Below are 15,931 nucleotides of genomic sequence, written 5' to 3'. Positions count from 1 at the left end.
AAAAAAAAAAAAAAAAACCACTTAATGGCACAATTCCAACAGGATGTAACCAATGTCAATGAAAATATGCACATGCTACTTTTGGGGGACAAAAGGCTAAGATGATATTTTCACAGGACTATGGCCAAAAAACAGATACTCTGGGCCCAAGCCTTGATTAAGACTGCATGTGATTTCCACAAGAGACATATTCTTGCTTGCAGTGGCTCTCTCAATCCTCATCAGGGTTCCCTTATCTTAGAAAACCTAATATGATTGCTAGCTGTCAGGCACAGAAACRAGAAAGAGAACCAGGAAATTCAGTACATTGAAGAAAATGGCAATTCTGTAGTGATTCAGCTGTGGAAGTGAGAAAACTARCACACTAAGTGTGTAATTACATGGGAGCATTAATTGTGTCTTAAGCTAAATCAAGACTTCACTGGATGATCTACAGGCACTACAGTATAAATTGCCTTAACTCCCGGTCTTCTTATTTCCAAAGCTGACCTGATGATTATACTCAGGTCAATACCTTGACAGGAATCTGCTGGCAGCAGATCCTTGGACTCCTGTCTTACACTGTGTCAATTACTATAACTGCATCCATGTGCATTACTGTCTACCCTTATAGACCACTCTTGTCACAAAACAAGACTCAATCAAACATAAGAAAAGTGTGTGTTATCCTCATGATGAAAGCGTGTAAGAAGTACTTTAGGTAGCCTATTTTTTTTCTGCTCTTGCATTGAAGTGTGTATGCAAATAATGGCAATTATGTATGTTCCTTTCATTAGACTTAGAAATTTATTGCAAATGGATGACTGAGAGGGTCAGACCARAAGTTTATAGATGCACATGTATTTCTTATGATTTCAGGAATAATAAAAGACAAGATCAGTATACTCTCCCTGATTAAATTTACGACATTTTTGTAGCACTTCTAAAGAAAACTTCCAAATATGTTCCAAACAATGTTCAACACATTTTTTTTTGCTCATTTTGTCAATTAAGGTCTTATGAAGTGAAAATCTGTGACCAAAAAAAAAAAAAAAAAAGAAGAAGAAAAGAAAAAATAAATTGTTGGTCCCTGTTTAACTTTAGGGAGGCTATCAACAGCATTGCTATCAGCTATTTTGTGGCATGCAGTCGCAGGTTCTACCAAGGGCCGTACAGTTCCACGCTGGGAATCCTCTGCAAAAGGGGATGTAACATCTCATCAAAGAAGACTAATGCTTTGAGGTCAGCATGCAGATATCCTTGAAATAGGGCCCTACATTTTGGATTTTCACCCTTCTGCACAAATACAGAAAAGTTCCTCTGTACTATAGCTTGTATTTCCAGCTGCTGTCAGAACATACACAGGGACTGTGGATGGTAATACAAGCTGAGTTTTATCCCAGGGCACTTTTKCACTTTTACATGTGGATACAAGGGTTGAGGGCATGACTCTCAGTTTCTTCATGTTCTACACCATAGTTATGTTGGAGAAGACTGACTGAGGCATGGTTAGAAATGCAACCAAAATCTCCACTGGAGAATGAACCCTTCCCTGGGGAACTATACTGCACACTCCCTGACAGAAAATGAAATTCCAGATCTGTTTTTACTACTGCAATCAATCATGAAAAATATGTCCTGAGTGTAATTCCCTTCACAAACATCCCCCTGACCCTGGAACCAGTCCAAAACAATACCTGACAGAGTCACAAAACAGCCCTACTCATTTAATTGATTAACTCTGAAATTTGAAAATGATGATCTAGATATAATCTTAATATTTCAAAACCTGTCTTCACAGTAAAAGCCTGCACATCCACACCAGAATATACACTAAAACTCCAAGGCTCCCAAACATAGAGTGCTCTACTAGTTAAATTAATGGYTTATCTAGTTTAGTGCTTTAAATCTCTTATTTTTACTTATTCAAATAAAGGTGGAGCACTCATTTCTCTTTCTCACATACCAGACTGAGCTTCACTCCATATTTTGCAGTAGAATATGCTGTCTGCCATGTCACACCTGTTTGCTCCCCTTCCTCCCATGAAACCACACTACAGCCAATCAGCAAGTCACAGCAGTGATTTTGCTTGCAGCATTGACAGGCTTTTAAAAAAACGGGACCTGAAGAATGACAGTTTTAAGTATTTTCTTATTAGCCAAATAATTTCTTTTACCTATCATTGTATTTCACCTCCTCTCCATTCTTTGCCCAGCTGATGGTGGGCTTAGGGTTTCCCACTGCTTCGCAGTGCAGCAGCACACTCAGTGTCCCACTGGCTAGGACCACCGTTTGTCCCAGGTGGGTGACAACCTCTGAAGCAGACAGCTGTTGCGCTGCTGAAATTTTTCGGAGGATAGCAGGCTTTCGAGCAGGCCTGCGTGAGCTGTTTGCCAGGTCCACAGAGGTGGGAAGAAGTGCTTCAGCAGATGAAGTCCTCAGGGAGCTGGCAAAGCCGGAAACGTGTTTGTGGTAAGGGTACTCAACAGAGGTCAAATCGACTCTTCGCCTTGGTGCTTTAAGGAGAGATTCCTGATGCTCCAAGTGGCTCTTGAAAATGTCACGAGCCAGCTGTACAACAAGCTGCTCGGTGTAGACATCTTTAAGCTCCTCGGGCTGCTGAGACAAATTCCTTATGATATCATCCAACCGCTTCTGCTCAGTGACTAGAGTGAATGGAAGGCCATCCTCCTGGCTCTGGTCCTCTTCTGAGGATGCATTTCTCTCTGTAGACTCCTGGGCTTCCCAAGACTCTAGATTTTCTCCTGGCCAGCCTCTGTGCTGTAGCAACCTTGAGACAATATCATCATACCAGCTGCTGGGGTCTGCAAGACGTCCTCGCTTTTCAGCCTTGCTCCCATTGAAGAGAATCCCATTGAGATGTTTCTCCTGAGTTCGCAAGGCTTCATTTATACTGAACTTTCTCATAGCCTCTTCGTCCCTAATGCCAGCAGGTTGACCACCAATGAGCTTCTTGTTGCTTCCAATTAGTTTAATTATAAAATACTCTCGGGCTGGCCCTGCTGTACACGTGTATGTCCCAGTGTCTGAAGGCTTCAGATGATGAATCTTCATATAACCATAGGGTGCAATGGTAATGTGAGCTGAGCTGAGGAGTCTTCTGTCATCCTTCTCCCAGGTGATCATTGATTTCCGGAACCTTCTTGTAGGGCATCGGAGAACAACAGARGTCTTGGGCAGCAGGTAGGCATACCCACCCACAACAAAGTGCAGCTTCTTCTGCTTCCTTGTCTGGATGTAAACTTTCTTTACAGCCATAATATGGGGGCTTTGCTTATGAGCTGGTCTGTTGTGCCCTGAAATATCATTAATATTATTAATATGTGATACTATTAAATAAAACAAGCATTTTGCATTGGCAGCATTTTACTCATTAATGGGAAATGGGAGAAACTGGTGATCAGCTGTTGAATATTAACTTGTAGCAATCAGGATAAGAGGAAWAACAGGGCACTTTTTAGGAATGTCACTGTCTTGCCTAGGGTGTATGCAGAAACACAGCGATAGAACTGCATGGGAAGAAAAAAACTCCAGTGCAAATGCTCTTTTTGTTGTTAAAGCATTTGACTTAAGACAGTTGTTTAATAAATATGACAAAGGGAAGGAGCCTAACACTTTTACATATTTATCATTCAAACTCTGAAAGGCAAAACAATCTTGGGGGATACAACAATAAGGAAAAGAGAAAATGTTGCTACTTCTAAGGGAGTAACTCAGAATTGAACTAAATTGTCTGGAACAGGATTTAAAATAAAGGATAGGTAGCACTAAGCTACCTTAATTCAGTGTGCTCTACCACTTTTCAGACCTCTGTGACAGAGATGTTCCTTATGAAGCACTGAACAAAACAGCAAAGGTGCATTATTATTATACACCATGGACATTTGACTCCAGCTTTGGCTCTGTCAGATCTTCTATCCTCCCTGAGGTACCCAACATTTGGCAGGTTTTAGAACTCATATTCTGCTTTAAGTTGATGTCAAGTTCACTTTCAAATCTTCATGAGCCTGCAAGCCAAGGATGGGCATGTAGGGAGATTACTGCTCTTGTGAAAGGCAGCATAAAATAAACAAAACACCAACAAAAAATATGTCTAATGTATTTTGCATGATTCTTTGGCGATCTCAAGTCATACATGGCTCTCTGAGACATAATTAATTAATAGTTTTTAAACCTGTATTGAACAAAGTCTTTACTAATCATTTTCTTTGTGGCTATTCTGGCAGAATGATAATTCCTACCTGTCATTAGGCTGCTGAGATATATCTCTGAGCCTTTATTTTCCAGCCATGAAATTTGGGTGTTACATTTGTGTCAGAATTTTGAGCTACTTGCAGAAATGAGCAGCTCCTTTCCAGTACAGTGTCTCTGACCCARTTCCAATTGTAAAATTCATAACCATACCCACTGTTTGCCTTGTTGGTAAACAGAGCATATGTGCTCTAGACAGAAATTCTGTCTCAGTAAAGGTGAATACTCTGCCATACCGAACATCACTTGTGTTGGAGATGGCTGTGGAGCACATGTTATATGAATTTCACAGTGATGGCAATTCAGCTCTTCACCTGAACACTCTCAAGACTCTTGTCCACTTACTTGTGCAAGGAGCGAGGGTACAGGGCCTGACCAAGGACGAGAACGGCAAAGGTGGGCACAAGGAGGAGTTGATGATGACTGAACCACCAGTTTTCAGCAACTTTCTGCAGATGGCATTTCGAGTCTGAGTGCCCTCTCCACAACTCACTGAACACTATGGAGAGAATAAGAATTGTTACAAACAAGATATATTAAAATAATAGAGTGCTTCTGACTCTTCTCCCCTCACTTCATGCCAGTCATGCCATTCTACAGATCTGTAACACTTCAAAATCATTACGGGGAAGAAAGCAGAACAGTGCCTGACTGTTCAGTTACCGATAATCATGACGTGGCCACAACAGGGAGAGAAAATCTCATGTATTTTTTCTGTCTTTTGAGGATGTTATTCTTTTTGCAGTCTCTTTGGCAGTTTATTATCTAGGGTGATGTCTCTTATTTTAACAGCATTATGCTACAGTACAAAGCATGTCTTTGCATGTCGCTTCTATATGTCTGTGGTGAAAAATGGGTGGGTGGAAAAATTCCTCTTCGCAGCCAAAAGCAGAACACATTCACTTCACAGATAAAATATTTTTATGCTAAAATCATTTAGAGCGAGTCAGACAATCTTTGAGCTTCACCAATGTAGTTCTGTTACAAACAATATTACGTGCAATAGACATCAATGAGTTATTTCAGCTTGGTGAGCATGAGACATRCTCTACACAGAAAGAATACAGACGATCTAATCCTGGACTGTAGTTCCCATTGCATCTCTGCCCTGTTTAGGGGAATTTAACATGCCTAGTTTATTTTATATTTATGTATGCAGCATCACAGTAAGTGTTATGGCATAGGAAACAAGACAGCAACCTAGGTGAAGGTGCTGGAAAGTGGCTTTAACTCTGGAAAGTTGGCAATGACAGAGCAACACACTCATTGCAGTAGTGCCCATATCTGCACGTGTGTTTGTGTTCCACACAGGTGCATGCACACAGAAACAGGAATGGGAGATGGAGTGAGCAAACAGAGATGAGTAGAGCAAAAAAAGGACAGACTTCAAATGAATTGGAGAGGAAAGATAGATAAAGTTACATTTGATTAAAAAAAAAAGTTAGCATGCTAAAAATGTGAATTTATGAATATCAACATAAATCACATAGTAAAAATGCTAAACTCCACTTCTTGTGAAGGATGACAGATTGGGAACAGAATTACATCTTCTCTGCCAGAATGGACATGTCCTGGCAACAGACTTCATGAGAACATCTATATATTTGCCTAAAACTTCAAGATAAATCAGCACAGATAGATCAAGGTGGAACAGCTACCTGAGGTGATGGATGTTTCTTTAATGACTAAGGTAGTAGTTACCTCCTCATATGATGAACCAGGAGAACAGTGGCAGAGATAGAATTGCGGGGACAGGTTTTATGCTTGCTTTATGGTTTTATGCTGTATTAAAAGACTACATTTTAAAGTTTTAAAATTTTAGAGAGACTATATTTATATTATATTAAAATACTACATTTTATTCTGACTTACGCTGCCAAAAATATATCAGATGTTTTTATCAAGCCACCTGGGATTGAAAAAAACGCCTGCAATTTGTTTTGCCATCCCTAAACTGAAGGAAGCCAGGGCAGTGCCAAGGYTGTAACTAGACAATTTAGCAAAAGTGGTGTCCAAGAATGAAAGAATCTATGCTACCTTGGAGGCCTGGTGTTGTGCATGATGATATGCCTACCGCAGACTGGAGTGATTCTTCCCTTCTCATCTCAGCATCATAGGGGAAGGCTGGAGAGGTCCCAGGAGGAAAAGACTATTGACATCAGAACTGCATCCACAGTGCCAGGCTTCGGAAAGAAAAAGCGTTTAGCCTGGGGAAGTAAATATTACTCTTTGTGGATGCTTTGGATGAACAGAAGCAAAGCGATGTGGGGACAGAGTCAAGGATGTATTGTTTTGATCATGGGTTCTGTTTAGCCCAGAAGGAAGGTCATGATGGTTTGGCTGGATGGCTAAACCACATCTGTGGAGGCAATCTCCAGAGAGGGGACAAYGAGCATATTCCCTACCAGGACGATAAGAACAGATTATAAGACAAAACTGGGTATTTGTGCAGTCTAAGCATGTTTGAATTCTTTAACCAAAGTGACTAAGAACTTCACCTCTAAGAACAGCAAAAAATAGCTCCATTTGGCAAGGACATGCAGCACTGGACACCATACAAGYAACATACCTGTGTCCAGTCGGAGAGAAGCCACTCATTGGGACAATCCTCGGTTTTGCAGGCTTGTTGGGAAAGTGGCTTTGGGGCTGAGCAGAAGGTCTCTGGAAGCTCTAAAATGCTCCCATCTGCTAGACGCTGCTTGCAATGTGTGTCACGCTTCTGGATGCCCCCTCCACATGTCTGTGAACACTGCAGAGATGGGAATTAGCCACTCTACATTACCCTTTCACCATGGAAACTTGGAACAAAAGTTAATTATAGYTTTGGGTAGAAATTAACACGCAGTTTTATCCAAATAGAAAATATAATCAAAAGAACTTCTTTAACCAAGAATGAAAATTTAACTAAAGCAGTTTGTTTTAGCAAAATAAAATCAAACCAAAACAACCTAAAACCCTGCCACACCACCTCAAATAAAACCTTCTCCTCCAAAAAAAAAAAAAAAAACAACCCCCCAAAAAACCTCAAACAACCGTATGTGTTAAATAAAAAATTCATGAGTTTAATGCTTTGTGTTTTTCCTTTGTAATATTATCATTTCTAATTCCTGACCTATATATAGCCTATTGTTAATGCAGCCCAAAGCTTTACTGTCCAGTCCTGCATTCCTAGGTTTGAAGATCTCTTGCATTACGGCATTTCTGTAACACTGAACTCATATGAAATCTGTGTATCTGCTGTTCGTCACAACAACTGGATCACTAGGTTAGTGTAACAAAGCATTAGGTAACCTCACAGCCCTTTTAGATTTAAGGCTGTCATGACAGAAGCGTGCACTCCTTCCAAAAGGTAAGGAGACAGGTTTATTTGAGTCAAAGAAAACCTGGGTGATAAATATCTAGAGAATCCAGGTTCCCCCTCTATTTCATGCAAATAACCCCCTGCATCCATTTTCTACCCATGCAAGGCAGGACATTTTGGATGTGCAGATTTATGCACTTTCCCCAACTCATTTTTGCAGCACAGGGGCTCAGTCCTGTTTCCTGAGGAGCTTTTTCTTTTAGTGGATAACAGGCTCCTATTCTTCTGCTCAGGCCAGCCAGCTCAACACCATTTCTCCACATTTGACAAAGGAGCTTGTGCTACACCGGAATTATAAGGAGTTGCTTATAGCTTGTAGCAGGGAAGAGCACCTATGAAGCAGAAAACCACCTGAAGAAATGTTAAAACTTGCATTCAAGTAGTTCAAAAAGGAATTATTCATAAAATCTTGCTCACATTAAAGGGCCTTCTCTCTTAGAAAGAACTGCATAAGCTTTAATGCTAGCTTGATCTTTAGGATATATGTTTTCCTTGAAAGACAGAACAGAAGGCACAACCTTGGATGTTGCCAAGAAAGAATATTTATATTTAATTTGGTTTGCTCTCTAATGAGTAGAAATAGTTTTTGTCCCACTTAAAACACTACAAAGCTCAAAAGCTTTTAAAAAAATTTTGCAAGTAAAACAAATCTTGAGTTTTCRACAAAAGAAAACATCTATCATCCTTTCATTGAAGGACAATTCATTCCTGAGGAGAGAATAAGTCAARAGAAACATGATTAAAAGTAATATTTCAAGGTTGCTTAAGGACTGAAGTTGTATACCAGAGCCAGAATGGTTTAAGCTGTAGGCACACAACAAAAAATGTTCCCTGTAGCAATCAAACAAATCCCAGTAAGTCCCTCTGCCTCTCCATCATTACCAGATAAAAGAATAAGGCAAAACAGATTTTTTTCTTGTCTCTTGCCCTTCAATCATGCACACAGCCTTTTTCCCAGGAAGAATAATTAACTACTCAACACTGAACTCTATTGCCAAGCGCCAGAGAGAGCCAAACACAGTAACAAGATTCCTCATTCACAAGAGCTTTTCTAGGACAAAACTGGATTAGAGCATAAAAACTACTGCAGGTACCTATATTTTACTGATAGAGTCTTTATTATTCTGGAATCATCATCGATCTTTTTCTAGTGCAAGTCTCCAGCCCTCAAATCTGTACATTTGTTTCTGAGAAAAGGAGTAAGTAATGAAAGCAATGTCTGCCTGGATTTACAGGTTCTGTGTAAGAGCAGATCTTAGAGGACCCTGTTTTGGTCACATTCCATCCCAGCAATGGATGGAATCCCCTCTCTGCTGCTCAGAAAGATCACACAACCCTGTTCCAAGTGCTCTTGTATCTCAGGGAGGAGATAAGTGGTTTCATCCCGCCAAACAGACTAGRCGAAGTGTATCCTGATACCCTTGCCTCCTACATCAGAGCAGAGCCAGGTCCTGTATCTCTCGCGTTGGTGGGGATCTGAGACTTTGCAAGGCTAGAGACTTACAGGAAGGTATCACTCCATGTACTTACGCCTAGTTTCACCATCAGGTTATGCAAAAGCAAGCTAAGGCTAACACTCTCCATATCAGTTCTGCTGGGCACTCATTCTTGGCTTTGGGCTGCTCCTTTCCTCACGTGCTGGCATAAGCACTTGTGCAGCTGTGCAGTGCATTGGACTGAAATGTTAATCTAGGTTAGAGCTAATTATATTCTTGGCTAGCTTTAATCAGGAGCATGGTGTGACTGTGCAGTATTTTTGGAGATGTAAGGCAGGAGTGCCTGTAAGGGCAAGAAAGAGCTGCCCGCAGCACTTTATTGGCTTCCTTGGTAGAAGCACTGGCATATGTCATCTTAAACTTCTGGTGGGACCGCAGTCTTGGCTTCTCCCACAGCAATCATTGCTTWAATTACTTTTTCTTTGCAGAACTCTGACAAAAATAGCTAATGCAAATAACTGACAGGCATTAGTGAAAGCAGAGGGGGGAAGAGGACCTTCTCTGTGCCTCACCGCAAGCTTGGACATCTTTGCATATGCCTACACAGCACAGGATTCATGCAGTGYACCATTTTCATCATTTTGGAAGTAGGGAAGAAGCCGGCTACTTCTTAAAATTGTGGAAAAAGGGCTAATGGAAAAGAAAGGACTAGGCAGTTGTGGCTTTGCACCCTAATGACTACCGGCCCTTGGAGTTAGCTGAATGTTTCAAAAAATGCTGCTAATCAGTCCACCTACTTGCAGAGGCAATCAAAGAAAGGGTCTCCCTTCACCTAAGCTTGGCCAACTGTTATAATTTTGCACTACTCTCTCTTCAGCACAGTGGGATTAGTGCAACACAGGTTTTGACTTTACTCTCAAAAACAGCTTTTCTTATATCTTTTCTCTTCAGTAAGATAAAGCATCTGCAAATGGAATAGATATTTTTCTCTCTGTGGGTCTTTCAGCTCGTTCCTAAAGCCTGCCACTTGCAAATTTAGAAATGASTTTTTAAAATTTTGGGAAAAATAGCTAGGAAATAGCTGAAAAGGATTCCGGTTTTCCCATGCATGAGTTTTTGTCTTAACTCTCCTGGAACTATCAAGAATAGAACTAAACAATAGAAAAAGAATACTGGGATAAGAGACTATGGCATTTATTCAATAATAAAACAAGAAAAGATGAAGATTTATTAATAGATATCTCCCATTTGAGGTCTGCAGAGCAGATGTCTATAGGCGCTTGTAAAAATGAAAGCTCATATTCACTTTCCTCCAGAAACACACTACTGAAAACAAGATAAACATCCTAATGGATTGAGCTGAGAAAGAGAACTGTTTGAAAATAAACAGTCTCAAATCTGTAAAGAGGTATTTTAAAAATCTTTCAGAATGTTACAAAACTGGTAATTATTGGATGTTTTTCTGCCAGGAACACTGGGGCTTTTAAAGGCATTTAATTCAGACAGCTCTTCTTTAACCAATATAAAGGGCCATGGAAAAGAAAACACTGGGCACTGCAGTTTAAATCTTTTGTTTGTTCGTTTGTTTAAAACTGCTGTGAGACAGTGTTTTGAAAAGCATTGCAAGCTCCATGGATGAGAACAGTAAAAAAGGCTGGGCTCACTGCAAGCAGACTTCTGCTCATGCTATCGCTGGTGAAGCTTTCAAGGAGAGTCCTAGAGCAAGAGAGGCACTCAMCTCCCACGAGGGAACCTCACACCCCATGAGGGCTTTGGGGATACCTAAAATGACATTTGTTTCTCAGTGCAAGGTTTGTGGTTTTAGCTTCCAAGCAGCCTTCTGCAGGGTTTCCGCTGTCAGAGGCTCCCTGCAGGATTCCTGCTGCCGGAGGCTCCCTAAGAAAAACATACACAGCTGTGCTGTGCACTTCAGGACCGGGCAGCTGTGCACACGCCTTCAGGAGAGGAATCACCGAGAGCCTGCATTACTGACATCTACTCTGGATTGCCCCTTCTCTAGCACACTTCATTAGCCAAACAGCTATAACAATCCCCAGGTCCCCGCTGGCCTGATGGGATGGATTTTCCATGCAGATCATCCTCAGGCAAACCTAGGTGAGGCAGAACGATCCTGCAAAGCCCATAAAAGCACGGACAGCAGAGCTACAGTCTGACCTGAGCTATGTTGTGGCCGTGCATCCCTTCACAGGTGCTCTGTCTCCATCCTGCACCAAGAAGTGTGCAGCTAATACAGCGGTGTGGAGGGAGCCATCGCAGTGGGACACTGACACGTCGCTCATAGGACCAAACCAGATGACTGCTGAGCTAACACGAACTCCTAGGCTACAACAGCAGCTGTCTGCCTTATGTTTTAAGCAATTGCTCATAGAAAGGGTCTGTTAAGAAAGTTTGGTCCAGATGGCTTCAAAGCCCTGTATATATCTCATTATGGAATAACGTGCTTACAATAACAAACCTATTATATCCACCACGTGCTGAAATATGGAAAAAGATAGTGCCTCTGTTCCTACAATCTATACTGAGTCCATGAACTATTGAATATACAAGGTTTAGGTATTCTTCAGGAAATTTATACTTCATAGCAGAAAAAGTATTCCTCAATCTGATTTCTAAGATGAAGCATGACAGAAAACTTATACTACCATAGAACAAAAATGACAGGCAAAAGACAGAGGTTAATTCTGTACTCTGACTCATAAACTCAATCAAGTTGAACCTGCTATAAAAATTTTGACTTAATTCCTGATTAGCATGCTTATTAAAGCCTTCACTGGGCTTCATCTTTCATACGATTTACTACAGCTTTTAACAAATCTATGTATTGATGGCCCTTGAGAAGGAATAAAAAAATGGGTGACCTATTGGTATAGACAGGCAGACATATTGGTGTTTACGTTTTGCAGAAAATGCCTGATGTACGAAAAATAACAGTCTGGAAACTGCTCTACCAGAAACTACTGAGGTGCCTTTCTAGGGTGAACTACAGTCCATGGTTATTGATTTTCCAGACAAATTTTCAGTGTCCTCTTATATATGCCTCTTCTGACTGTGTTCAGATAAACGTACAGAAAATTGCTATGTTAATAATAGGCCTTTCAACTGGATTAGGCACTCCTTTTTCTAGTACATCCTAACTTTGAAATGTAAGATTTTTTCATGTCATGCTTTAGCAGAATGTTATTTGCTATTTACAAATACACCAGTGTAAACTAGAAATATTAATAAATATGTACATGAGAATCTTAGTAGAAAAAAAGCAATAAAACTTTAAATATCATTGAACCATTTTATACAAAGGACTAATGCCATGGGCTAGTCATCTGGCTTTGATAGAACATCAAGCTGGAATAAATTTTGGTTACAAGGATAGCTGCCCAAACCCAAAGCTTCTCCCTGAATTACAGCTTAACAAATTTAACAGTTTTGTTAGATGACTACATTAACATCTCCCTAACTCTTAAGCAACAGATAAATTTTATAGACAGAGACCTGCTGGGCATATGTAAGCACTGTGCAAAATGCCCATAGTTCACTCATAGAATGGAGTCATCTTTGCACCCATCAGAAAGTGGAAGTGGCACTCACACTGCCTTGTTAAGGGTTAAATAGACCTTTTGCTGGCATCTCCACCAGACACTAGACTTTACATTTCCTCTTGATAACAGAACACAGTAATTTATCCCTGTGCAGTAGTAAGTCGAACGTAAATRTTATTAAGTGTTTGGAATAGCAAAAGCGTTTTCATTTGCAATGAGATGACAGTATATAAATTTATTTCATTGGTAATTTAGAAAAAATAAAGATTTTCAAGTTGCCTTCCAAAGACATAATGCCTTCTACAAGTCCACTGTAGACACAGAAATTTCAGTGCTAGTATGACAAAGCATACAGTTCCTCATGTTAACTGCTTAACATATGGTTATTACTATGGAGGTTGAGGAGGAGGCTTCTCACCTGAAGTTATTACTTCAGACATTCTTACCTCTTGCCATTCTGTGGGGTACCAGGATGGTGGGCAGTCAAAACGATTGCAGGCTTGCACAAGGGATGGCTTGGGTTTATAGCACAATTCATCTGCCAAAATCACGGTCTCATTGGTTTCTCTTGATAGTAGGTGAGAACAGAAGACATCTCTTGTCTGCAGACCAACACCACAGGTAAGACTGCAGGTGCTCCATTTCCCAATCTCCCATCTGTGAGGGGGTCAGGACAGAAATCTTTAGACACAGAAGAAGGTTACTTCAACTTGTTACAGTGACAAACRCAGTGCAGGGGCAAAAATGAGAGAAGCCTCCTTGTCTGATCATGGTCTTCCTTTTGGTAGTTGTATGATGAAACTCAGAAGAGAATTTACTGTACCTCAACATTTCCRGTTCTTACCAAGAGCTCTTGAACTCCAAGTCCCTAAAAGTCCTGCCATATCATGTGAACAAGTTTGTGTCTTAAATAAAAGTCTGTGCTGGACAAGAGACTGGTTGATGTGCTGCAAGACTGAACACATCTAATCAAATGCACGTCATTGCCATGGGTATCATCCTGAATGATAAAGACACTGTTCTTGAGATGTAGATGACAGATACAGATGTTCTGGTCCTGAAATACACTCTTTCCTAAATGACCTGGCATTGCCCTCCCAGTAACAACCATGGACATGTTTTTAACCTTTTCCAACAACAAACACATACTACATACCAAGATAGGGGCTACCACGGTCTCTTTCCAGGCTTTCCACTGAAGTGGCCTTTACATGCTCTAGGAGATATTTAACTATGGCATAAGAGTGATATTTAGAAGCAWGTTAAGATAAGCTGGAATATGTTCTCCATAGGAATGAACTTGGGAGAGCAGACTTAAAACAGATTTTTCCATAAAATTGTCAGTCAGAATTAATGTGGGTATCAGCTACCCTGTACTTTTGGCATGATCTCGATTAAGATACTTGAGTAGGTGCTGAAAAGAAGGCATTTTTTTAAATCAGGATCTATTTGGCATACATATCCATAGTCATATCAGTTGCCAGATTTTTATTCAAGTGAAGGTAACAGCAGTTGCCTTCAGCAACTCATTGTTTGTTATTGGTATAAATGCACAGTATTTCTGTTGGCAGGTCACAACTCAGTGGCTATCACACCACAGAAACTCTTTGGAGCTCTTGGCTTCTGCAGAAGAGGGTGTCACTTTTCTTCTTCCAGAAAGAAATGTTATTTTCCAGTAAAAAGAAAGGAATTGTTTTCTAATGTTAGAATTTTCTGTTGCAGGTTGCATCTAATGCCCTAATATTAGTTTGTTGCCAGTTCCTGATCTAAACAGGAAATTGCTTACAGGGGCCCAGGAAATACATGGTCAGAATCTCTCTTCCCCTTGTACTTTCATAGTCCCCATTAACTTCTATAGTGTTACATAGATATCAAGTGGTACTTCCTGTATTGCTTTCTAAAATCCAGTGAAGAGATTGATAGTTTTCATGTGAAGCATTATTTTTATCCTTTTTTTTTTCTCTTCCGGSGTGAAAGCTGTATCGAGACATTGTAACAGAGAAACAATGTTCTTGCAGCTTTTCTTACAGCAGAATTGTGTAAGATAGGTACCCTAAACCCCTAATTTATTCTGGCTTTATGTCTATCAGCACRTGAGTTACCTACTCAATCTTCTAAATACCTAATTGCTAATCGTATATTTAAGCACAAATTAGACCCCCAAAACATTCCCAATTTGTTGGGACTAAAATTGGGAAGTTCTCATACTTCCTATGAGTATGAAAGATTGAAGACATGCATTACCCTTTTAAACTTGTTGAAGGAAAACTGCTAATATTAATGTGAAAGCAGAGAGACATTTAGGGATGACTAACAGAAGAAAGTGACAATTCACGTGTGTTGAAATAGGCTTGTGTATATTAATGATACTAATCACTAACTTTGAATAGTGCTATTCTGTTAGAAGCAGAATACACATACATTAACAAATTTCAGATGAACATATATAAAAAAAGTTTTATCTGGAAATGTACTGTGAGCAGAGGATGGTCCTAAAACACAGCTTATTTTAGCTGTAATCACAGATTCAAGATACAAATATAATTTTTATTAGAAAAGAGCTTTCTCTCTTGTGACAGAATAAAAACTAGCAGTATCATATTGTATTAATGCAGTTCAGGTGAAGACCCAAAGGATCAAGTGAGACCAGAACTGCTAAAAAGGGACTTTCCTGTAAGTACCTAAGCAATCCCCCTGAGTCCAACAGGTGCTCGATTATATTCTTCTCCCATCTTTGTCTGCAAGTTTTAACACTACTTTCTCTTCTCATGGGCTCTGTCCACAGGGTGTAGTTAGGCAGTCAGTGCTCCTAGGACAAATGTGATCTCTTAGGATGTCTTTATATCCTGTCCAGCCCAATGGAACTGAGCCTGGCAGCAGCCTCTAGGCATGAGCATGTTACAAATAATGATGGGGAGGACAATGCAACGTTTCCTCCGTTTTGAAATTTCTGTGCTRTTGCTACAGGAACTAGGGGCCACATAATCATTCTGCTAGACCAGAACGTTACGCCAGCTGGTAACCAACTGTTCCTGGCAGGAGCAGCTGCCAGAAGTAGAGCTGCTGCTCCAGTGGAGCCATGGGTCTCCAGAACAAAGTGCTCTCGCACCCCCACAGTCAGCCTGGAAAAAGTAAATGATGCAGAAGTTAAAAAAAAGTACAGTTTGGAGCCAAAACACTGTGGAGCCAGAGCACTACGGGCTATGGATCAGTCCCTATGTGCACAGTAAGCATATATATATACATATAAATACTTTTTAAAAAGGCATTCTACGCTGTTAGGTGTATATAAGTAAAGAGTTTCTAGAGACATATGACTTTTCAC

At 40.3% G+C, this 15,931-nt stretch overlaps 1 protein-coding gene across 1 annotated transcript in view; it reads right to left on the bottom strand.

Annotated features, from left to right (window-relative positions):
- The window catches only part of ADAMTSL1 (ADAMTS like 1), a 388,396-nt gene that overhangs the window by 37,719 nt on the left and 334,746 nt on the right, over window positions 1-15,931 (bottom strand). The window contains exons 17-20 of the mRNA XM_026044037.1: window positions 13,053-13,263; window positions 6,822-7,001; window positions 4,598-4,751; window positions 2,157-3,297 (exon numbers count right to left, since the gene is read on the bottom strand). Coding sequence (XP_025899822.1) covers window positions 2,157-3,297; window positions 4,598-4,751; window positions 6,822-7,001; window positions 13,053-13,263 — 1,686 coding nt within the window. The remainder of the gene's footprint in view (window positions 1-2,156; window positions 3,298-4,597; window positions 4,752-6,821; window positions 7,002-13,052; window positions 13,264-15,931) is intronic.

The sequence above is a fragment of the Nothoprocta perdicaria genome, unplaced genomic scaffold, assembly GCF_003342845.1.
Source record: "Nothoprocta perdicaria isolate Ctin4 unplaced genomic scaffold, notPer1 scaffold_104, whole genome shotgun sequence".
NCBI lineage: Eukaryota > Metazoa > Chordata > Aves > Tinamiformes > Tinamidae > Nothoprocta > Nothoprocta perdicaria.
This window is presented reverse-complemented; position numbering and strand designations above follow the sequence as displayed.